Genomic DNA, 26,280 nt, shown 5'->3' on the forward strand with positions numbered 1-26,280 from the left:
TCTTAAGGGTCTTTGCAGTTCGTTCAAGTTATTTTTAGAGCTTCACATTGGCCACCGACAACAATGACTTTAAGAAATCTTGCTTTTTGTTTCCTTCAGGATTTATTTCCTCTAGATATCACAGCTGACATGCACCCGACCCATGGGATTAACTAATGTTTAACAGACGTGTGCGTTCCTCAGTCGCCACGGTACAAGCAATGGTATTGGGAAAACATGCAAAATATCACACAAACTAACAATAAGATGCATAACTTGTGTGAAAAATCTCAAAATGTAGCATGAATGTAACGTTCTACACAGAATCGAGCAACAAACAAAGAGGAGCAGAGTACACCTGCATCATTTTATACTTAAGTTAGAAAACTTACTCACGGATTCAGATTTGGTGCATCTGGGTACTCAAGTCAACGGTTTTAAAAGTTGGGGTATTTCTAGTTTTTGTTAATTTCTTTTATGAAAGACACAGGATGTCACATTTTAGATTATTAACTATTTTTGTAACATTGAGTCATATAAAAAAATTATGCTGAATTCAATTACATGTATTTATGGAGTAAATGATATACAGGCTTTTTTCAAAATGTCATTTTTGTTTAAAACTACGGATTTAGTATCTTTAGTATATTTCCCTTTTGTCCATACTACACTGGCATTTTTAACCCTGAAAACGTCATCCGGAGCTGTATACTTCTGAAAACACTGGCTTGGTGTTGTAGTGCGGATGGGTGAAAAACCTTAAGAGTTTTGAAAATGCAGACTAATCACACTCTCATTTGATTCGTGCTTATTAGGAGGCCCTTCAGTGATTGGATCCTGCTCATTACAATGCCTCATTTCCTGATTGGGCATCCTTCATGGATGAAAACCATACAAGACATAAAGGAAGTGCTTTCCACCACATTTATTGTGTGGCCTATTTGTATGCTTCTAAATGGCGATCTATATAGTCTGAAAGTTGCATACACATGCACAAAAAGCAAATTAAATTACCAGTCTCTAAAGTTATGTCATAAATCCCTGTGCCCACCTGTGTAGCCATTCTTTCAATGATTTTTCCACAAATGAATGAATGCCCAGTGTTGGTGAATGGCTATGTCACATGTGTTTTGAGTCGATTTGATGAGGGCCGAGATACTTTTATAAATAATGTGATAAAGCTAGTGTGGAAGGAGACTGTTTTCTTGAAATAATGTAATTTAAAAAAAAAAAAAAAAAAGGCCATCCACACTTATAGAGTAACAGTATGTAGCCTTTGGGACAAAAAAACAACCCTGAAGACTCCGGGTTTAACTATGTGGGTGAATATTGCAGAGGTGTCAGCTAAGTGAGCCAGGACAGGTCATATTTTGTCTGAGTAGTCGAGTGCAACTGTGGCACAAATTGCGCAGGACAGGCTGGAACATCATCATGTACCACAAAGCTGAGAAGTGAGGTGCATGCAAGTGCTGAAAAAAAATGAAGTGCATGTATACACCATCTCACCAAGTGCAAGTCACACCTGTATAAGCTTCTAAATCTTCTGTAGAATTCACACCAACTTGTGAGTGTGAGCAGAGCAGACTACGCCATATACACAAACACACACCTACCTTTCGTAGTGAGAACTGAGGCACCAAAAAAATTTAAAAAGTGCATGCAAGCGCCATCTAGTGGCTGTAGTTAACCTTGAGCACAGCAGTATGCTCCATATACACAAACACAGGTTTTTCGTTTATATTTGTCTAATAGATATGAAAGACACTATATAAGAGAGAGTGACTGTGACTTTTAAGAGTTAAGTAGATGGGACACGTGGCATATTATGGGATAGCTTGAAATAGTTTTTTTTTTTTTTTAATCTTCTTATATAATATGCTACCGTGGCTGTTCGTTTGTCTGTCCAGGATTTTAAATCACCTGTAGCTCGCAAACCGTTGCACCTATTGACTTGAAATTTGGTACACATATACTATGTGACGTCTACTCTCCGCTTTCGGGGTGATGATTTTATTATTATGATTATTTATTTTATTGTAGAATCAACTCTCGGCAGCGCGCAGCAGGGCGGCCGTGTGGCGCATGCGTACGAGCACCGTTCTCATTCCCTACCACCTTCGCTAATCATTCTTGAGGCAGATTGAAGACTTAAGTGCCAGATTAAGTGAAAGATTAAAGAAAACGTACTAAGTAATCGCAACACAAAAACTAACTTAAATCAGTTTTAACATGAAAAGATGCCAATGAAAGAAGAGAAGCAGCGGGCCGCTAGGGTGGAGTAAAGAAGAGCTGCTCAGGAAGCAGCAAGCGTATCAACCTCTGAGCAAACGAATGGTAAATGTACAGAGAAAGAGGAGGAAAACTATGAATGCTCAAATAAAGTGTATTCACTGCATGTTATCGTGCAGTGCGCCGTTACTGGTTGTAAAATAAAAGAATAACACAGACAATGCAGGTCTTTTTAGCAGTTGAACAAGACACAATATTCTTTTGTACAAGCCAGCTATTAACAAAGCAAGATATGTTGTGAGGCAATCTACAGAAGACTGATTAAATGCCAAAGTGCATTACAGTTCTGAATCGGTGCATTGCACATTGAAATTTTATTGGCAGAAATTCAAAAATTTTCTATCGAGTTAGAAAATTTGGGAACAGGGTTTTTGTCTCAGGTGCTCCCTGTGTGGAGTTTGCATGTCCTGTAGCACACAGCGCACATGTAGTGTCTCATTGATACAGAGGTAAGCCACATACATTCTTACCATCCCATTAAAACTGTCCTATAAAGGAATAGAAATATATTGTGTATTTAGGAACCAAAAAGAAAGCAGCAGCAGCTTCTGCTACTGGTGAGGGAGCCCCCATCATTGAATTTCCCTCCTGCACAGGAGCCTGCATGGATCAGAATGACTGGTGGCACACAGCAACTGTTGTTCAATGTCATTTAAAACTGTCTTCCTTATGAATTGAGAGTATTGTATGATTTGCAGTTTACACAGTCTGCCTCTAATGAGTCTGGCTGTTATTTGCACATTAGTGTAGTCTACTTAAATTATAATATTTGGGAAGCCTAAAGTGTAACTGGTAAAACTTTATATAAATGAATTTTTTTTAAGGTGGGGGATACAATTCGTACCAACAAATTTGTCCACATCTGCATTTGGAGTGATCTGAACTTTTTTCAGTCAAACAATATTAAAATGTATCAAACCAAAGAATGCTTTTTGATGATTAATAACAACAACATGAATAGGTGGTTAAAAAAATTTTAGGATGTAAAGCTTTTGTGTAATGCTGTCTCTGGCCCAGAAGGTTGCATACCTGCCAGTCTGTTGTTGACTATGTTATGCTTCTTCCAAAGCCAAAGTACAGACTCATCAGCAGTGTTGACTTGATTCATTGACTCCTTTGCCATTTCTTCAAAATGTCGGCCACATTCCTGGCATCCAAAAAAAGTGGTGATGTACTTTCTCATTGTCTGCAGCACAGCCTGAGGATTGTCCTCCAAACCTGTGGGAGTAGAATATTTTAAATCCGATTAAAGACGACAAAACCTGACATTAAAGCACTGACCTGCGTTTGAACACCTTGTCTGAAGGTTTGCACTCCCCAAATATTATTACAACAATGTTTATGCAATGTTTGTCATGTCTGTAATGAAAATCAAGGTGGACTTAATTATTTGAGACACCCCTTCCTAGCCAATATATTTCAGTTATTACACATTTTTGAGTGAAAGTGTCCACATATTTCCAAGACAGTCTTGCAGACAGACACTGACATAAGTAATCGAATGCCCCCTTGACATTTCAAAATTGTCAGAACACTGTTTCGCATCAAGCTTCTCCACTTGTCACTCCCACTAGTCCTGGCTGTTCTCTCACGTGAAGAGGATTTTAAATACAGCGCTGATAAACGGTGCTCAATGCTGACAAATTTGCAGACATCCTGCACTGAAACAGTGGGGAAGTAGCACAGAAGGCAGCATGGCCTTTGGTGTTCACAGTGGTCTATTAGATGCTGTTATTATTTTGTGCATGCAGGGAATATTTGGATGAGTAAATGTGCAGTCAAACAAAATCTGGTACATGCCAAAAACTGAATTTGGCACGCTTTCAGCTCCAGCGTGAACGAAGCCATTGCTTCCTTGTGTTGCCTTGACTCATGAAATACACAAGCTCATTTCAATAGCCAAATATAACAGGAAAAGAACTTCAGCTTAGAATAAGAAAAATAAAAACAAAACTTAAAATGAAAAAAAAAAGCTTATATTTGCTTGAATGAGCAACAAAAGCATACATTATATATAGATATATATATTTTTTTTTTTACCAGAATCTCAGAAGACATACAAGCTTATTCAAATCAAATAACTACATAATCTGAACATTCCAAATTTAGTTTATTTTTTATTAATTCTATCATGTCAGGATACTACAAATGATCTTTCACAAAGAGTATGAATGTGACAGGGGTAACATTTTTCAAGATGTCATTATATGTGATTAGAGACCAATTACTGTGTACTTCAGAAATTCAATTCACAAAATGCAATCAAACACTTGACAAAATTAAATACTGTAAGCATCCTTATATCTAAGTAAGGCAGACACTTCAGACTGTAGAAATTTTTATGTTCTGCGCATGTCCCCAAGGGTATCAACTTTAGATTAGGTGTCCATTATTAAGTTGTACTTACCATGTAATTACAATACAATTTATTTTTGTATAGCCCAAAATCACACAAGAAGTGCCGCAATGGGCTTTAACAGGCCACGCATCTTGACAGCCCCCCAGCCTTGACTCTTTAAGAAGACAGGGGGAAAACTCCCAAAAAAAATATGGAAGAAACCTTGGGAATGGCAATTCAAAAAGAGACCCCTTTCCAGGTAGGTTGGGTGTGCAGTGGGTGTCAAAAAGAAGGGGGTCAATACAACACAATACACAGAACAGAACAAATCCTCAATACAGTATAAAAATTGTACACGTATGGAGCAGAATTTAACAGTAGATGATATCACATAATATGATTTGGATTTACCTGTGTAATTACAGAGTAACTAGGTGTTACACAGTAAGTACAAGGTAGTAACTCTATAAATCCATCCATCCATTTTCCAACCCGCTGAATCCAAACACAGGGTCACGGGGGTCTGCTGGAGCCAATCCCAGCCAACACAGGGCACAAGGCAGGAACCAATCCCGGGCAGGGTGCCAACCCACCGCAGGACACACACACAAACACACCCACACACCAGGGCCAATTTAGAGTCGCCAATCCACCTATACTGCATGTCTTTGGACTGTGGGAGGAAACTGGAGCGCCCGGAGGAAACCCACGCAGACACGGGGAGAACATGCGAACTCCACGCAGGGAGGACCGAGAAAGCGAACCCAGGTCCCCAGGTCTCCCAACTGCGAGGCAGCAGCGCTACTCTATAAATAGTCAATTATAATTGTTATTCCACAATTTTTCTAAAGAGGTATGTAAATTGTGGAACTACAATTCATTGCCAGTTACACTTAGTTACACCAGTTGACACCTAGTTATTCTGTAATTATACAGGTAAATTACATGGGAAGTACAGCAAAATTATGGACACCTAATCTAAAATGACACCCTGAAACACTCATTTGGACACCCTGTGCAAAGAAAACAGATTTTAAGGCTTGTGTGTGTGTTTATACAGTAACTGTATTGCTGCATTCATTTTCATACTACATTTTGGGGTGTAAGCACTTGTGCAATTTCCTCCATTTCCACTGACTGGCACACATACACTAGATATTTTTAGTAACCATTAGTTGTGAACAGTTTTTCCGCACAGCCAAGCATATGATACTTGGTCTTGAGCAGTGGTTCTTAAACGGTTTTCTCGTGACCCAATTATGCCTTTTTTTGCATCTTCGTGGACAGTCCCCCCCATCAACACTGATTGTGATTGGGTAGAGGATGGTGGGTGGGCAGGCTTAGATTTCTCCCCTTTGAAGAATAATAGAGGCAGGTCATACCAGAGCAATGACGTTTGCTTAATTTTAAGCTGTCCAGGGTGACCCTTCGCAAGGTATTCGCGAACCTTTCCCATTCAGTACTATTGTGATTCAAGATAGAGGCCGAGCCAAGTTCAGACTCAACCAATAGTTTAAGAAGCAAAAGGTAAAGTAAAAGTTCTCGACATGGAAAAGAAAAGAAAATTAATTCCCAATGAAGACTGATGGTTTACTCAAAATAACATGTAAAAGGAAGTGTGTTCTGTTTATGCTCCATCATTCCATAAGGTGGGCTGCATGGTGGTGCAGTGGTAGTGTGGCTGCCTTGCAGTACAGAGACCAGGGTTCACCCCCTGGGCTTCTCATTGTGTGTTGTTTTTGCATGTTTTCCCTGGGTCTCTGTGGGTTGCTTCTGGGTGCTCTGGTTTCCTCTGACTGTCCAAAGACATGCAGGTTAGGCGGACTACAAATACTAAACTGGCCATAGTATATGGTTGTGTGTGTGTAGTCCCTGAAAGTCCCTACTTATCTACTAATTCACATTACAAACGGTGGTAGGAACAGAATTTGTTTGTAATCTTCAGTCTGTAGCAACCAAGGTTATTATAGTTAACGAAAACTAAAATCAAAACTGAAACTATTATTAAAAAAACATTTTCGTAAACTGAAATAAAATAATTAACAAGACCTAAATGAAAAACTAAAACTAAACAAAACTATTAAAGTTGCTGGAAAGACTAACTGAACTAAAATATTTTTAGTTTTCGTTTATGAATGAATATTCTTGCCGTTAGTTTTTAACCCTTGTAAGTTTTAACTCAAACAGAAAGTCATCCACCACGAGCCGCCCGCATATATTCTTCCAGTGAACGGCGGCTGGTGAAGGAGGGCGGCTCACAAAGCATTTGCGGTGACAGAGCTAGCTGAATGCTGGTGCGTAAAGCGTGTGAAATAGAAAGCGATTTGCGTGCCGCCTTTCTTTGTGCTTGTCGTATATCAAGATGTAATTCAAACGGAGTGAGTAACGTTTCACTGTATTTCACAGGTGTCTGCTTTTTGTTGACAGCAATTCACCTGCCATTTTGCACAGGAGAAATCGTTTTTACTTTCTCATATACAAAGTATAGTAATCATGAAAAAATTCGACCTCGATATTTTGATGAATCTTGATGTTATAGACTAACCAGTGTCCAACAATACTGTTTTTTGTAATTGTGTGTGTGCGTGCGTGTGTGTAAACACGATAACTCAAAAACGCAACTAGATAGATGGATGAAATTTGGCATGTGGTTGTTACACCACAATTGTAGATCTGTATTAACTTTTGGGCCAAATCCATCACCCGGAACTGGTACTTTACCTGATCACATACTCGATTTTTTTTTTTTATTTTTACAGCTGCAGAGTTCGATTTATTCAACTTTACTTTTATAATAATTGTTCAATATATTATTAATTGGATTTGTTGTTGATGGTTCCTTAAATGTACATAATATCCCATCGGGATTAATAAAGTATCTATCTATCTATCTATCTATAAAAATATAATCTTTGTCTTGCAGTTTACTCCTCAAATATCCATCCCCATATCTGAGCATACAAGAAAGTCGAGGGGAGGCCACTCCTGGTTTTTGACCATAAAACGGCACTGATCAAGAGACTGACTAGGTCATCATACAAGATCAGCATATTGTTGCTGACCAGTCACTTTTGCTTTAAAAACATCGTTTAACAACGAAGCGATACAAACAAAGGTAGAGAGTCTGACAAGTGATGAAAAACTAAACCTACTAATGGGTTTTTGTATTTGTTCCATATTTATTAATATATCTTTTTAGTTCATATTCAAAACTCAAAATACCTGATGTTGTGAAAGTAATCCATTAGCAGAATTATATTTTAAAATATTTGTCTCCCTTTTTTCAATTTTTTTCTCTCTCTCTCAAAATAGATAATTGAAATAATAAACAATTCTTTTGTTCTTAACATCAGCCTCATCATACATATTGCACACCAGGGATTTTTCCTGCCTTGCATCCAAACCTGCTGAGGTAGACTCCAGATTTCCAGCAATCCTACTCTGGATAAACAGGTTTAGATAATGTATATGTTGTTCTTAATTTCAGACGCCGTCTCTGTTGTTTTATGCCTGTCTGTACTCCAATTACCTGCTCTTGCTCTGCTCATTATGGGTTTACTGTCCTTTATGGTGGTCTATTCAAGACTCACTGCCCCTAACCTTCACACTACATGCTTGTTGTTCTTTGTTTCTGTTCCTCTTTGTGGGGTCTGCACACTCATTTAAGTCTAAGAGCCCTGTTCTTCCTAAGCCCCTGTGATTTTCATGAGAAAATATTTGACAAATTATAAAATTGTGTAAAATTGTTCATATTCAGTGTCTAGTTTTGATTATGCTTGTTTTTATCAGACAAAAACAAAACCAGATAGTAAACCAGTGTAGTAGGCAGTGTAGTAAGCTTCCACTAACATTAAACTCCTATCCAAATCTGTTAAGTGTACAGTTCTGTCTGATTGTGACACAAAACTAACTCCGTTGGCGCTCCATACCATAATTATTAAAACTAAAACTAATATATATAAAAATAAAATAGAAACGTCTTTGTGAAATAAAAACTAAACTAAAACTAAGAATACACGATGAAGGAAAACTAAACTGAATTTCCAAGTAAGGTCAGAAAAAATATAGAAATAAAAATTCATATAAAAAGGCAAAACTATAATAACCTTGGTAGCAACTGACATGTTTTATACGAGTATTTTGGTTTCGTTTATATTTTTTTATTGCAACCGCTTTTTCATTTATTGATTTGTTTATTTATGTGACACATGACCGTGATCACCAAACCATTTAGGTCACGGGATGTGATTATAGAAATATGACAAGTTTTCCTTTAACCTTCATATGTAGATGGATACTCTGTGCTTCATGCAAATCTCAAGTGGTGAGGGTGGGCTTTGTCTTGAGTGGGCCTTCACGTTCGATTTTGCCTTTTGGTTTTGAACATTTTTTTTGTCCTTAACTGCCGTTTTTTTGGTTTTACTTGCCCGATGCTTTGATTTGCAGGTTTTGAACTGTTGCCTGTCCCTCGCTATGAATTTTGGCATGTGTTTTCATTTCCTGGTCCTTGCTGTACTCACAGTAATCCTCTGGGACAATCTGTCTCGTAACAGTAACGGATTAAGAATAGATGAACATCAGCCAGATGGAGGCACCCCTCACAGCAATGGTGTCTTGGCCTTCTCTTCAATCTGTCTTTATTTTATATAGTGCTATTATAAGTATGCACCACCACAAGACGTTTCATGGTTTTATCCATTATATTAAAAGCTACTGTATATAATCCCATCACCCCTGCTTATAACTGGAAAAGAACGGGAACAGTGCTGTTGATGCTGTTTACTGCAGACATGAATTAACAGCTCAAATGACATCAAAGCAGCATGCTGTGGTGCAAACAACACAGATCTGTACTAATTTATCTATCAGTTAAGCAGCGTTCTTGTACAATTGGTGCCATTTTAGATGTCCAACTAAATTTTTCTTATTCATTTCACACCTGCCACACAGGACCCAGCCAGTGGTACATACTGCTACTTTATTGTTGCTGGCATTTAAAGTGAAAACCGCACCCAACATAAATATGCTAAACAAAAAAAAAAAAAGAATATTTTATAAATATATTATATATATATATATATAATTTTATATGTGAATGATAGACTGACAGAGACACACAGACATACTGTTTAGTGAAGGATATAAAGATTAAGACAGATTAACAGTCAGCTTGTACAGGATTACACACACCAGCATATAAAAGACAAATCATGAACCCATAAACAAATGAAAAAAAAAAAAATCCTACCTGTGTTGGCCAAGGCATCTGGTCGTTCAGCTGCCTGTACTGTCAGAGTGTGGAACAGCAGCCAGAGTGAACATGGATAACCTCGAAGTTCTGGCTGGCTTCCTTGACAGCCCACCCAATCAATCTTATTTGTCAGAAACATTCCTGAAATCTGAGCATTGAGACAAGCTATAACAGGAGATAGTCAAGCACAACATTCAATTATCACTCCTAAAATATGCTTTAAATTTAACATGGCTGATACTCCTCTATCCATTTTCTACTACACTTGTCCTTATGAGGTCATAGTTTCCATTTCCCTGCAGTTTAATTTCCACATGGGTAACATCCAGGCTACCCCAAGCCAGCTGTGTGATACAAGTTCTCCAGCTTCTGCTGAGACAGTGCTGGAAATTCATTCTTGTGGCCCATTCTTGTAACAGGCATGCAAAGGGCATGTTCTCCCCCTTGTTCAACTCAGTCCAACTATCCATCCATCCCGCCATTACTGCATCAGCTTACTCCAACTTAGTAATGTGGGGAGTTGGTGCATATCTTAGTAGGATTAGGTCCATTGTGGAAAACAATCCATAAAGGCCTGCCAGTTTCACACAGAGTATGTTAATGCCAGGAGTGGGCAGTAGAGACGAAAATCCAGATCATGTCATAAAACAGAAATTCTAATAATTATGTTGCGTACTGGTATAATCTTCTACACTGGAATGTTCTCCTTTATCTCACTGACATTCTTGTCAACACTGCTACTCAAATGGATTCAACTGCATGCAGGTCACACTGCCAGCACGCAAATAAAAGACATGAAGGAGCTTTTTCCTGTCGTGTCCTCCGGTTTTCAAATCTCCTGCTTTAAACGCATGTACTTCATGAAACCTGCCTAATCCAATCCAGAGTCATGGAGGGCTGGTGCCAGCATCGAAACACCAATCAGGTTGAACCACTCATGGAAGTATCCTTAAAAGAGCAGGCTCACTTATCACACACGATTCAAACACAAATCCATACACAACGATGACATTACCTTTAAAAGGAATACTCCAACCAAAAATGATATACTTTTTTATATGTTATTTCCCCCCACGTAGTTTGTAGTGATGGCCAAGAAAAGTTTTAAATCTCATGTGTTTGTACAGAACAGACATGAAAAGATTTCTAAACAGCAGCCAATGGTGACCAAGGCTGGACAACACTAAACCCTACCAAAAACGTCAATGGAAAAAAAATCTCATGTTACTCATAACACATAAATCCACAGATCACGTCCAGCTGTAGGCTCACAATGTGCAAAATGCATGCATTGTTTGCTAAAATATTGTTAAATAAAGAACAATAATCCACAAATGGGAACAATTTGTTCTTATTGAACATCTCTTTTCAATGGCTCATATGAATTCGGTGGAGCTCAACTTGGGTGCTAAACTGCATGCGTCATGTCATCAGCGTCTTTCATTTCTCCGAAGCTGGTAGATGTTTAAAGCATATGCTCTGCATTCCTTGGCTACTGTCAGTGTGTCGCCCAGGTTGATGGTGTACACTTGCTCTGTTTCATACATTTTGGATTTTTGAATTTATACATTACAGCTAACAAATCGTTAGACAGGGGAGAACATAGCCATATGTTTTATCCGAAATTTCAGCTATCCCTGGTAGCACTGGTCCACATTACCTCAGATAATGAAAGTTCTACTGTGTGAGAGATCTGTCAAATAATACAAAGAGTAAACGGCACATGCTTTGCTCTAATTGGGGCACATCAGGTGTACACATCTTTGGTTCCCCTTGAGGGTTCAAACCTCGGATGTCAGTGCCTAAGGTGAAGCCTCAGACAAAAGTGCAGCTAGTTCACTTACTTCACACAGTGTAGATTGGAGTATGATATCCATAGGTCTGAACTGCAATCCGATTATTTGGGTGATCACCTACAAGGTAACGTTTACACCCTATATAAAACTTTACCTAGATACTACAATCAAATCCTAAAAAGTAATCAAAAGAATTAATTAACTTAAACAGGTAGTTCCAAAGAATTGATTCAGTGAAGTGAATTGAAACGCCAATTAGTAATACTAACCCCCTTCACTAGGGATGGCACTTTAAAACTGAAGACCGATCTCTACCCATCAGTCATTGGTCACGAGTCCCATTTTCAATTCAAAAGCACAATCTTGTGTAAAAGAGCTTGCTGTTTGTGGAGTACTTTCACTTTCCAGTGTTATTTATTTTAAAATATTTTAGCACATATTACATCTGTTGTGCACATTAATGGAGGATATGACTGGATTACGCGACCTGAATAATGCGAGATTTTGTTCATGGATGTTTTGGATAGTGTTTGGATAGAACAGGAGCCAAGGGTGACCAATGCTGAACATCATCAAAGCTTTATGTTCTTTCTCCACGAAAACACAGGATTAACATTTTTTCTCAGCCATCACTACAAACTACAATGGATTATATATCACACATACATACATACATACATACATACATACAGTCAGGTCCATAAATATTTGGACAGAGACAACTTTTTTCTAAATTTTGGTTCTGTACATTACCACAATGAATTTTAAATGAAACAACTCCGATGCAGTTGAAGTGCAGACTTTCAGCTTTAATTCAGTGGGGTGAACAAAACGATTGCATAAAAATGTGAGGCAACCAAAGCATTTTTTTTTTTTTTTAACACAATCCCTTCATTTCAGGGGCTCAAAAGTAATTGGAGAAATTAAATAACTGGAAATCAAATGTTCATTTCTAATACTTGGTTGAAAACCCTTTGCTGGCAATGACAGCCTGAAGTCTTGAACTCCTGGACATCACCAGATGTTGGGTTTCCTCCTTTTTAATGCTCTGCCAGGCCTTTACTGCAGTGGCTTTCAGTTGCTGTTTGTTTGTGGGCCTTTGTCTGAAGTTTAGTCTTCAACAAGTGAAATGCCTGCTCAGTTGGGTTAAGATCAGGTGACTGACTTGGCCATTCAAGAATTTTCCACTTCTTTGCTTTAATAAACTCCTGGGTTGCTTTGGCTGTATGTTTTGGGTCATTGTCCATCTGTATCATGAATCAATTTGACTGCTGTATTTAGCTGGATTTGAGCAGACAGTATGTCTCTGAACACCTCAGAATTCATTCAGCTGCTTCTTTCCTGTGTCACCTCATCAATAAACACGAGTGTCCCAGTGCCACTGGCAGCCATGCACGCCCAAGCCATCACACTGCCTCCCTCCACTGTGTTTTACAGATGATGTGGTATGCTTTGGATAATGAGCTGTTCCGCACCTTCTCCATACTTTTTTCTTGCCATCATTCTTATAGAGGTTGATCTTGGTTTCATCTGTCCAAAGAATGTTTTTCCAGAACTGTGCTGGCTTTTTCAGCTGTTCTTTAGCAAAGTCCAATCTAGCCTTTCTATTCTTGAGGCTTATGAGTGACTTGCACCTTGCAGTGCACCCTCTGGATTTACTTTCATGCAGTCTTCTCTTTTTGGTAGACTTGGATATCGATACGCCGACCCCCTGGAGAGTGTCGTTCACTTGGTTGGCTGTTGTGAAGGGGTTTCTCTTCACCATGGAAATGATTCTGTGATCATCCACCACTGTTGTCTTCCGTGGACGTCCAGGTCTTTTTGCGTTGCTGAGTTCACCAGTGCTTGCTTTCTTTCTCAGGATGTACCAAAACTGTAGATTTTGCCACTCGTAATATTGTAGCAATTTCTCAGATGGGTTTTTTCTGTTTTCACAGCTTAAGCATGGCTTCTTTCACCTGCCTGGAGAGCTCCTTTGACCGCATGTTGTCTGTTCACAGCAAAATCTTCCACATGCAAGCACCGCACCTCAAATCAACTCCAGGCCTTTTATCTGCTTAATTGATAATGACATAACGACGGACTTGCCCACACCTGCCCATGAAATAGCCTTTGAGTCATTTGTCCAATTACTTTTGAGCCCCTGAAATGAAAGGATTGTGTTCAAAAAATGCTTTAGTTGCCTCACATTTTTATGCAATCGTTTTGTTCACCCCCACTGAATTAAAGCTGAAAGTCTGCACTTCAACTGCATCTGAGTTGTTTCATTTAAAATTCATTGTGGTAATGTACAGAACCAAAATTTGAAAAAAAGTTGTCTCTGTCCAAATATTTATGGACCTAACTATATATACAGTGGACCCTTGACTTACGAACTCAATTCGATCGCGAGGGCTGGTTGTAACTCAAGTTGGTTGTAAGTCAAGACTATTTTTCCCATAAGAAATAATGGAAATACCCATAATGCATTCCGAACCTCCCACTGCAACACTTACTTAACCTTTTCATAATAAAAAAAGGGTTGTATAATGTGCATAATTTACCAAAACACCAATAATTTTTCTAATGTACTAACGAAAAAGTAATAAAAAGTGCCTAGCCTACCAGAACTAACAATTTCATACTGTACTCACCATTTAATTTGACATCTTTGGGCTGCAGGAAGGGAGGAGGATGATAATGAAACTGAAGGCTTTTTAAAGACTCTTTAACTTGCGCTCAGGCATTTGCAATCATTTCAATAGCTTCTTTTGCGTTAATTTTAATCTCCTCCTGCCTACAAGTTATTCTGACGAGAATTTTTCTCAGCATTTTCTTGCGATGATACAAGGAACTGTTTCTGAACTCTTCTGAGACCCCCCCCCCCCCCCCCCACTCAATGGGAATGACACGCTGAAGTGCGTGCTGAAGTGCGTCCTGAAGCGCGATTGCCGCGATTGTGGAAGCTTGCTTGTCCATTGCCGGGCAGGGATATCACATGCATATCACCCATCGATATCTTTTCTGTTTGCTTTGGCTGAGAGACTCAGCACAGCTTTAAGCCGGCTGTTGCCCCAGCAACAGATAAACAGTCTTCCATATGGAGTTTGGACTTTGGCATGTCTTCTAGTTGGGGGAGGTCCCAAGAGAGTTTACAAACCTGACATTTTATTGAATGAGTGCCGCATTAATAGGAATGTTTGTTTGTTTACAATCGCGCAAGCGGATACACGTGACCGCATTCAGGTCGTAACGCAAGATGTTGGTCGTAAATCAAAATAAAAATTTTGGTCGTAAATCAAGTTGTTCGCATGTCAAGCCGTTCGTATATCAAGGGTCGACTGTACACGGTATCTAACATAAGTGAGTACACCCCTAAGTGAAAAATGTCCAAATTGTGCCGAAAGTGTCAATATTATGTGTGGCCACCATTATTTTCCAACACTGTCTTAACTCTCTTGGGCATGGAGTTCACTAGAGCTTCACAGGTTGCCACTCCTCCATGACGACATCACGGAGCTGGTGGATGTCAGAGACCTTGCGCTCCTCCACCTTCCTTTTGAGGATGCCCCACACAGGCTCAATATGGTTTAGGTCTAGAGACATGCTTGGCCAGTCCAGCACCTTTACCCTCAGTTTCTTTAGCAAGGCAGTGGTCATCTTGGAGGTGTGTTTGGAAACTGGGCCACAGGGCAGTATTCCAACATAACGACCCCAAAGGGAGGGGATCATGCTCTGCTTCAGTATGTCACAGTACATGTTGGCATTCATGGTTCCCTCAATGAACTGTAGCTCCCCAGTGCCGGCAGCACTCATGCAGCCCCAAACCATGACACTCCCACCACCATACTTGACTGTAGGTAAGACACACTTGTCTTTGTACTCCTCACCTGGTTGTCGCCATACACGCTTGACACCATCTGAACCAAATAAGTTTATCTTGGTCTCATCAGACCACATGGTTCCAGTAATCCATGTCCTTAGTCTGCTTGTCTTCAACAAACTGTTTGGGGGCTTTCTTGGGCATCATCTTTAAAAGAGGCTCCCTTCTGGGACAACAGCCATGCAGACCAATTTGATGCAGTGTATGGCGGGCGTATGGTCTGAGCACCGACAGGCTGACCCCCCCACCCCTTCATGCTCTGCAGCAATGCTGGCAGCACTCGTATGTCGATTTTCAAAAGAAAACCTCTGGATAGGATGCTGAGCATGTGCACTCAACTTCTTTGGTCGACCATGGACAGGCCTGTTCTGAGTGAAACCTCTCCTGTTAAACCGCTATATGGTCTTGGCCACCGTGCTGCAGCTCAGGTTTCAGGGTGTTGGTAATCTTCTTATAGCCGATGTAGAGCAACAATTCTTTTTTTCAGATCCTCAGAGAGTTCTTTGCTATGAGGTGCCATGTTGAACTTCCAGTGACCAGAGAGTGTGACAGCAAGACCACCAAATTTAAACACACCTGCTCCCCATTCACACCCCAGACCTTGTAACACTAACAAGTCACATGTGACCGGGGAGGGCAAATTGCTAATTGGGCACAATTTGGATATATTTCACTAAGGGGTGTACTCACTTTTGTTGCCAGTGGTTTAGACATTAATGGCTGTGTGTTGAGTTATTTTGAGGGGACAGCAAATTTACACTGTTATACAAGCTGTACACGGACTACTTTACATTGGATCAAAGTGTCATATCTTCAGTGTTGTCCCATGAAAAGATAAAATATTTACAAAAATGTGAGAGATGTACTCACTTTTGTGAGATATTATATATCAACAGAAAAAATGTGTACACGGGCAATCCTAGCACCGAGAAATGAAGTCTGACAAATTAACGCCAAAAATAACAATTGGCTACACGGCAAATTAGTTAAATGCATATCAATAGACTATGCTCAAACAGTTGGTGGTGATCATGCTGAAGATGAAAACAACTTATAATATCCTGAAGAATATCTACAACTGTTAACACAGTCTGGTCTTCCACCGCACGAATTATTGTAGAAAGGATGTACCCAAGAAAGGTAATGTAGTACATATTCCGCGGATAACAGACAACAAAGGTGATATTGATATGCCATTTGCATTAAAACGTTAACAGTTTCCCATTAGAATAGGTTTTGCAAAGACAACAAATCTCAGAGCCAAACACTCAAAAAAGTCGTTTTATTTAATAGAGAGAAAGAAACGAAATTCAATCACAGGCAGTTATATTGTCACAATGAAAGTCCAAACACAGAATCAAAATTCAATGCGATACTGATGAAAATTTAATTCAAATAAATTATTTTTTGCTGACGTTTTACAGTAAAAGTTTAAAAAGTATTTGCGTGTTAATTTCAAAGCCAAACAGAACAAAAATCGTATTACGCAACACATAACTCTAACGCAACATGAAACAATTTACTTTCAAATTATTAAATTTTACTATTTTTTAATATGGTTAATTATTCGCTGTAATGTAAAATAGTTCATTCTAACTACTAAATTGCACATCTGCATCCTCATACGCAAGTGGCCAAAGAGGTTGGCGCGTAGCGCTGGGGCAGAGCCCCCTACTGTATGTGTGTTATATATATATATATATATATTATATATATATATATATATATATATATACACATACATACACACACACACACACACACACACACACACACAGTATATATAAATTTTGGGTGGAGAATCCCTTTCAAACACTAATACAGTGACATAACATTTCCTGTGCACAGATTTGTATATTAATGACAGGATGTGATTTACATTTAAATGTGTTCATATGTTTTGCGCTAATTTTTTCTGTAGTCCAATAAAATGTCATTGGATATACCAGATTGACCAGTTTATCACACACCCTTAGCTCAGACACACACACCAGGCAAATTTAAATCACCAATCACCCATGAACACACATTGAAAAATTTGGAGATTCCAAAACAATAGGGTCTGGCCCCAAGAAATTAACCCAGGACTCTGGAATTGTGAGGCAACAACAGTGCCAACCACTTTGCTATCATAGCATTCCCTCAACTAGCTTAACTCCGTTCAGATAAGCAGTGCACAATATTAATATTTGATAACAAATGAAATTCGAATTTTCTGGCAAAAAAGGGATATCAATAACAATCTTTGACTTCAAACTCCATTGATTCTTCTTAACAGAATAAATTATTTACAGGGCACTGATTGGATGGATGGATGAAATTCATTTTCCAAACTCACTTATCTAGACCAGGATCAGAGGGAAGCTGGTGCCTATCCCAGCAAAAATCAGGTGCAAGGAAGGGCGATGAGAAGGCTTTGCAGGTCTGGTGATCTCAGTTGCAATCTCAGACCTTTTTCCATTTTATTGTGGCACGTAAAATTTCATTTCAAACCTTTTTCTGTTCTGTTCCATCTTTGTTTTCACAAATATAAGGGAAAACCCCCAAAGGTTATGTGAAAAGACAATTTCTCCTCAGAGAATAACAAAATGTATATGAATTAAAAAAATATTTAAATAAATAAATAAATAAAAAAAAAAAAAAAAAAAAAAAAAAAAAAGAGCACCACACTTACCCGCATCTTATTGTTGACAAGATCCAGAATTGCATCGTAAGGAATGTGAGCAATGGGCAGGCTGATGAGCCACTCCAGCAGGGTCTCCAATAACTTGACAACGGGCTGCCGTCCAGGAAAAAGCTGAGATAACATTTAGAAGAGAGAAAGACATTAGGAATATGCCACAGAATTCGAATTTCTAAACACAAGACTTTATAGGTATGGTTTGATAAACCGGCATTCAGGAGACTATTTACTCATTAAACACAAAATGTTACATTACTCACCAAGTGAAGTTTTGCATTATGTTACATTGACATAAAATTGATCAGGCAGTTTGGAGCATGAACATTCAAAAGATTAACCATTTTGTAAAATGAATGAACGAATGCAACATAATTAATGAAATGCGTGTAAACACACTGTTGCAAACATTGAGTGTGGACTGTATACGCACTCAGGAGTCGACCATAAAGCTAGAAGGGGTCATATAACAAAGATACATTTCAAAATGGTGCAGAGAACCTTGAAATAACGGTAAATACACAAAAGAAAAATGATGCCTATCTTCTCCCTGGGTCTTTGTAGGACAGACTGGGATTACCCATTTTGCTATGCTTTGGCACAAAAGACTGCTAAAAATCAGACGGCTAGACACTCCTAAAATTCAGCAAAAATGTCAGTTTTCTCTCCACAGAGCCTCTTTATCATGCAGACTCTGGGCCAAGTGAGACAACAGACGTGTCTCCTCATGATAAGAGTTAAAACACTCAGCTCAAAAAAGAAAACGGCCATAACTGAATGATTGGCATTCTTGATGGACAAAACTTGTAAGCCCATCCTTTTTGGTTGATTATTGGTGACAAGGTAAACCCCAGAAAATCAATGGCAAAATGTCTGCCCCTTCCTTGAAAAACCTTGGCAAGCACTAGATGTGTACACTGTCTTACATGCTCACTTCTCTCAACCTGGCCGTAACTACTGCTCTCCATAGGAGGGATGCCGTTGCTTATTATGTGGCCGCAAATAAGGCTGGATTGATTCCTTTTACTCTGAAGGCCAATCTGGTGCTGGACTGAAATAGTGGAAGACTTAATAATTCTTTGCATTTATATAGCGCTTTTCTCACTACTCAAAGCGCTCAGCAATTGCAGGTTAAGGACCTTGCTGAAGGGCCCAACAGAGCAGAGTCCCTATTGGCATTTACGGGATTCGAACCGGCAACCTTCCGATTGCCAGTGCAGATCCCTAGCCTCAGAGCCACCACTTGTCTGTATCGGAGTTGGACGAGGTTGCCATTAATCTAAATCTTGTGAAGCAAAAGCAAGACAGTGACCTACATAAAAGCCATGTGTTCATCTTGGGGGTTGACTGATCACCAGATGCCCTGCAAATGTAAACTTTATTCTAGTCTAAATAGGACACGGTGTGTAAACCAGTAAGAGAAAAACTACAGCATCGGCTGCAACCAGAAGATCCAACCAAAGAGAAGAAGGGAAAAGAGCCCTTTAGCAAAGAGTGAAAAAAAAAAAAGCTGAAGATCCTTCTTATGTGTGCTGTAGAAAATTGACCAAATAAAGAACAAACCATCAGCTACACCAAATCAGTAGTACATCTACTATAATTCCAAAAACTATCATTTGGAGCTCAGTAGTTAGGATAAAGCAAGATAATTTATTATAGTATTGCTGTGCCTGTAACAGGAAAAAAAAAATCTTTCTGAAGGATTAGTTGTTAGGTGTTAAAAGGTTTTTCTCCCTAAATCTATTAGGAAGTTCAGAGCAGCATCTTACACACACAAGCTGCATTGGGGGGGTTGTAATAACCCAGTGTAGACTTGATTTGAGCAAATGAACATTGCCATAATGTATATGATAGAAGTTTAATAACTAGCTAAAAAAGACATATCCAGCTTGACCACATAAATTGAAAGATCAGAATTCATAAGTTACGGGCCCTTTCTACAGGAGTAAAATAGTTCAACTAGGATATTGTAATATTAAGTTTTGTATGGTTTGTAATTGTCCTTTGTCTACACATATAGATATAGTCATGTGAAAAAGAAAGTACACCCTCTTTCAATTCTAAGGTTTTATGTATCAGGACACAATAAAAAAATTATCTGGTCCTTAGCGGACATTAAAATTAGGTAAATATACAACCTCATGAACAACACATGACATATTACACCATGTCATTATTTATTTAACAAAAACTAAGCCAAAATGCAGAAGCAGTGTGTGAAAAATTTCTGCTTTGATGAAATGACTGCAGTTGATGATCTTGTCACCTAAGGAGCTTGTTATGCTTAAGTCAATGCAGCAATTACCACAACTGACAGGTGTGTCATGTCAGAGTTTACTACACAATTTGCGGGTTACGTTTTCGTCAGCCACCCTGTACAAAATCAGATGACAGTTACAAGAAACACAAACGTGTCCAAACATCTCAGTCAATATGACAGTTGCGAACATACAAAAATGGAATTCTGAAATGTAACCCTCACTGTGCTTCATCAACAGTTAAGCAGGCAACACAACAAATTAATGTCCAGATCAAGAAAAGGAAACCAAGGCAGAGAATATGTAGTAGTTTATATGATAATGATCATTTCTATTCAAATCACCCTCATGCTCCCATTTTCAAGCCTGTATGAGGCCGAAGACCTTGCCTAACGTTTACCCGTCTCAGATCTATTTTGGAGCTGGCATGGATACATATAGGTTAATTTAGCTTCCTCGCACCTCTGTAAGACTGTTTGAATGTCTAGTCACCATATATGTGGAGAAGGGTTGCGCTATATACCAGTAACTAGTAAAGTACTGAAAAACCCAAATTTAAAAAACGGTACAGTGCAGTACCAGCATTTTGAGATTTTCAGTACCAGAAGTAAACAACGTCAGCTTTCCTCTCAATCCCAAGCAAACCCTTCCCTCAACATTCGCTGTTGGAGCTGTAGGAAAATGCCCATTTTGTAGACTTCACAAAACGAAAGTGCACACTTCAACATGATCAGAATTTCACAGGGGAAAACCCAATGCAATCAGGGCCTTCATGGCTATCAAGAGGGAAGCGGTGTGTAGCACTGTTTGTTAGACCGGTGCATCAGGGAGGCAAGCAATTGAGCAGGGCAACAGAGAGACTGGAGTAAGACAGCAAGTTATCCGCTATTTGCTTTGAAACCATGTTGGTATTGGTACAGAGTCTGAAAAGCTGGTATCGATAATAAAGTCAAAATTTTAGTACCGCTCCAATGCACAATGCCAAGATACATGTGTTAGGCTAATTGGTGACACTGGTTTGTTTGAGTGTGGATGAGTGAGACTATCGTCCTGATCCAGGGTTGCTTCCTACTTTGTTCCCATAATGCCAGGAAAAGCCCAAAGACTCCACGGATACTGAACAAAATTATGTAAACATACTGTAAATAGATGGAACATAGGGTGGCACGGTAGCGCAGTGGGTAGTGCTGCTGCCTCGTAGTTAGGAGACCCGGGTTCGCTTCCCGGAGTGGAGTTTGCATGTTCTCCCCATGTCTGTGTGGGTTTCCTCTGGGTACTGGTTGCAGGTTACAGAGTCAGGTTAGGTGCATTGGCGATTCTAAATTGTCCCTAGTGTATGCTTGGTGTGGGTGTGTGTGCGTGTGCCCTGTAGTGGGCTGGCTCCCTGCCTGGGGTTTGTTTCCTGCTTTGTGCCCTGTGTTAGCTGGGATTGGCTGCAGCAGACCCCCGTGACCCTGTAGTTAGGATATAGCGGGTTGGATAATGGATGGATGGATAGATGGAACATATAAATAAAATTAACAGTGTTTAAAAATATTGTAAGGTGAAAAACAATTTATTGTTAGAGTAATTGTGCCGACTGAAAGGTGGGACCAGATATTCTCTCCTCCAAAGAAAAATATGATTTCAAAAATGCAGACCCTCCTACTAGGACACAAACACTTTTAATAAGATAGACATTCAAAACAATACAAATGAACAAAATATTAGGAGTTTATCATCAGCCCTTAATCGCTTACAAGGAAAGCTGACAAGCACAATATTGAACTCTGTTTTGCACCACGCACACACAATCTTACTTCACTCTTCTTGATAATCCTAGCAGACTTAAAAGTGTCTGGCATTAGAGAAAAATCCCAAAATCTGAGGACAAGAGGCGCTTAATCCTTGTCCTTTACACTAAGGCGCCCTCATTTCACCAGTACCAAAGTAGGCCAAGAACGGAGACCAGGATTCTCTGAGGTAAGCTGTCACCATCCATACAACTGCTTTATCCTTAGCATATATACATTTTAAACACTGGAGAAATTAGAATTCGGCAAGCACGTAGCATCTTCTAAATGTACTTGCAAATTTCAATTATATTTAATACAGCAAAAAACAAAGTGCTTATTAAATTCATTTTTAAATAAATTTGAATTTCAAACATGAAATGAAATTATTATATATGTACATATGTATACTTTTTAATTACAACATGGACACGTTTATAACACTCTTTGTAAACTTCATATTGTTTGATTTATATAGTGTACAGAATTATCCTTTATCAAGTTCAACTTTCTGATCATGTGCACACTGCATGATTAAGTTCTTACTTACACTTCTCTCACAGTTTAATTTTTTACATATATTTTTATCCAAAGATATTTACAAAAGAGGTCAACATAATTAAGTAAACGTCAAAGCAAGAGTGACAAGACATGGGGACAAAACTGATCACCACAAGTGATAAGCACAGAACAAAACAAAAGCGAGTTACAATTCCTAAGTTACAAAACTAACAGCAGCAGTCAGACAGAAATTCACCGAACAACAAAGTCTTCAAACGCTTCTTAAACACATTGATGGATTTAGATATTTGAAAGGAGGTGGGCAACTTGTTCCACCAGCGAGGAGCCACACATGAATCTGGACCAAGATTTGATAACATGATGAGGTGGCATCACTAAAGGTCTTTCAACAAACCTGTGTACTCAAGAAGGCTATGAAATATAAAATTATATAAACATATAGATTTGTGATGCAATCAGAGCGGGACACCCTCCTCTTCACCTGGCGGATTTTATGTAGGCCCTTCTTAAAACGTATTGAGTAAATTTACATGCACACACAACTGGCAAAAATCTAGCAACCTGGTTAAGGCAAAAACCTGGCTTTGTGAAAGCCTCTGTTTACACGCACGAATCATTCATGGAATTCTACTTCGGCAAAACACTCGGACGTCATTAAAACTGTACAAAACAAGTATCCTCATTTTCTGCTGGGATTCTGAAATCAAGCACAAAGCCTGTGATAATTATCTTATGTTTTATAAATGCATTTAGTCCTTCACGTGTTTTGAAGTACCCTTTTTTTTTTTTTTTACATCCCTGGCTTGAGCCCACAAAAGGTTCGATGTACAGGGTGAGGCAGAAAGGACGGACGTTTTTTTTTTTTTACAAAAATCACAAAATTGTTACATTTTTTCTTACAAAGAAATTTATTGAAAGATTTCAGTTCATATTGAAATGGCATTTGACAAAATCAAGTGTGGAAAACAACATCTCCCATGTGGTGTCCGTTACCACTGATGCATTTCTGAAGGCGTTCATGGAAGTTGGCCTCCACTCTTTTCAACATCGTTCTGTCGATTTGGGCGACTTCCACGCGAATGGCTTCTTTCAGTTCCTCCAATGTATGGGGCTTAGATAGATAGATACTTTATTAATCCCAAGGGGAAATTCACATTCTCCAGCAGCAGCATACCGATACAAAAAACAATATTAAAGATTGATAATAATGCAGGTAAAAACAGACAACTTTGTATAATGCCTCAAGAAATAATCGCACATGGATAAGTCAGGGGACCGAGGAGGCCAATGAATGTCACCAAACCTGGAAATGAGGTGACCAGGGAAGAGAGGGCGAATAACATCCATTGATGCTCTAGCTGTGTGGGCTGTCGCCCCATCCTGTTGAAACCACACGCACCAGATGGGAATACGTTTTTGTCGTAATTCAGGTAAAAAGAAGTTGTTTATCATCTCGATATAGCGCTCCGAACGATTACTGAGGCCAAGTTCAGAAGAATGCTTCCAAGCAGATCGATTTGGGACTGCACAGCAGGGCTAGTCGTAGGCTTTCCACATTTTCAGGGGTATGTGCCGTTCGTGTAGCCCCCGGCGGTCTTTTGTTCATTAGTGTACCTCGTGTACGAAGAGCTTTAACCCAACGTAGGATAGTGTTACGAGCGGGAACAGCTTTATTTCTGTGGATATTGAAATGGCAACGAAACTCGCGCTGAACTGCGGTAATAGATTGGTTGTTCTCGACAAAACAGTTGTATGCAAAAACGCGATGTTCTATCGTCCACGGCTCCATTGCTTCAACTAAAAAGAAAATAAAAAAATGCTAAGACTTCGCAAACCTAACGCCACCTACCGCACATCTGTCACTCCACCTAGTGGTGAGTTCTAGCCATTTCAAAGACGTCCGTCCTTTCTGCCTCACCCTGTATGAACACTAGCTGCTGCGCCACCCGATCACACTATAGCAAAAAGCTAGATTAAAAATAAACTGACACTAAGTTTCTGTTACTGGATTGCACGCAGCACACTGCTGTCGGCTTGGTTGTGCAATTGAATCCTTGCAAATCAGCAGTGTACCGGTACAGATACTTCTCATCTTGCCCTCAGTGCTGCAGGACTAATAATAATGTACTGTAGGTGCCATGGAAGGATGGACAGATATCCTGGCCGGGATAGAGGATGATTTCATGCCCAGCCAGGAGGCCATAATGGATGGAATGGGTGAACATGCATGTCGGCAGCAGTTCATTCCCCCACACAACAGGTGGCAGTGTTCTTCAAGAAAGAATGGGTCGCTCTCAGGAGCTCAGTGAATTCAAGCCTGGTACCGTGATAGGATGCCACCTGTGCAAGAAGTCCATTCATGAAATTTCCTCCCAAAGTGAAAGCAATTGGGAACAGCAGCAACTCAATCATGAAGTGGTAGGCAACGTCAAATCACAGAGCTGGGACAGTGCATGCTGAGGTGTGCAGAAGACGGCAGCTTTCTGCACTCAATATCTATAGACCTCCAAAACCTCAAGAACAGTGCAGCGTAGAGAGAGAACTTCATGGAATGAATGGTTTTCCATGGCCAAGCAGCTGCAGCCAAGCCTGAGATCACCAAGTGCAATGCAAAGTGTCGGATGCAGTGGTGTAAAGCCCATCGCCACTGGACTCTAGACCAGTGCAGACACGTCCTCTGGAGTGACCAATCACACAATCCGATGGACGAGTCTGGGTACTTGCCTGACTGCATTGTGCCAAATGTAAAGTTTGGTGGAGGGCGGATTATGGTGTGAGGTTGTTTTTCAGGGGTTGAGCTTGGCCCCTTAGTTTGAGTGAAAGGAACTCTTAATGCTTCAGCACATGAAGCCATTTTGGACAATTTCATGCCCCCAACTTTGTGGGAACAGTTTGGGGATGGCAACATGACTGCGCACTAGGGAATTCATTCCCGGATGGGTTTATCCATTCCCAGGAATTCGGGAATCCCGCATTTCATTCCCAGGAATCCCGGGCATGATACAGCGCACGGGCATCTCACATGTGAACGGTTTTAGAACAACTGACACTTATTTTTAATAAAACTACTGCAATATGTTGACACAAATAAAAGACTAAGCTTATCTACAAGCAGTTCATGCTGTCATAGAAGTACGTGTATCTTTAGTTGCGGTAATAAGAGCGTAGAAAGCACAACGTCCTCACATGTGGCGCAGTGGTAGTGCTGCTGCTTTGCAGTAAGGAGACTGTGGAAGATTGTGGGTTTGCTTCCCGGTTCCTCCCTGTGTGGATAGCGCTATGAGTACCGAGAAAAGCGCTATATAAATGTAATTATTACCATTTATTATTATTATTAACGTGTCCAGCGTGCGGTCGTCCAAGAATGCACCTTCGTGCAGAAGTATGCCAGCTGCTGAGAAAGCACGCTCTGCCTCCACTGAAATAGGCGGCACAATCATCAGATACCGATGCACTTGTTCTAAACAACGCCTGCGCTTGCCGTTGCTCTGAAACACTGCCATTTCAGCTTTTACTGATGCAGCCAGTTTCTT

General features: G+C 39.7%; 1 protein-coding gene across 1 annotated transcript in view; it reads right to left on the bottom strand.

Annotated features, from left to right (window-relative positions):
• qsox2 (quiescin Q6 sulfhydryl oxidase 2) overlaps positions 1–26,280 on the bottom strand; it is a 129,334-nt gene that overhangs the window by 15,035 nt on the left and 88,019 nt on the right. The window contains exons 9-11 of the mRNA XM_028809106.2: positions 18,190–18,312; positions 9,855–10,005; positions 3,298–3,486 (exon numbers count right to left, since the gene is read on the bottom strand). Of these exons, the coding sequence (XP_028664939.1) occupies positions 3,298–3,486; positions 9,855–10,005; positions 18,190–18,312 (463 nt within the window). The remainder of the gene's footprint in view (positions 1–3,297; positions 3,487–9,854; positions 10,006–18,189; positions 18,313–26,280) is intronic.

Source organism: Erpetoichthys calabaricus, chromosome 9 (assembly GCF_900747795.2).
Source record: "Erpetoichthys calabaricus chromosome 9, fErpCal1.3, whole genome shotgun sequence".
Taxonomy (NCBI): domain Eukaryota; kingdom Metazoa; phylum Chordata; class Cladistia; order Polypteriformes; family Polypteridae; genus Erpetoichthys; species Erpetoichthys calabaricus.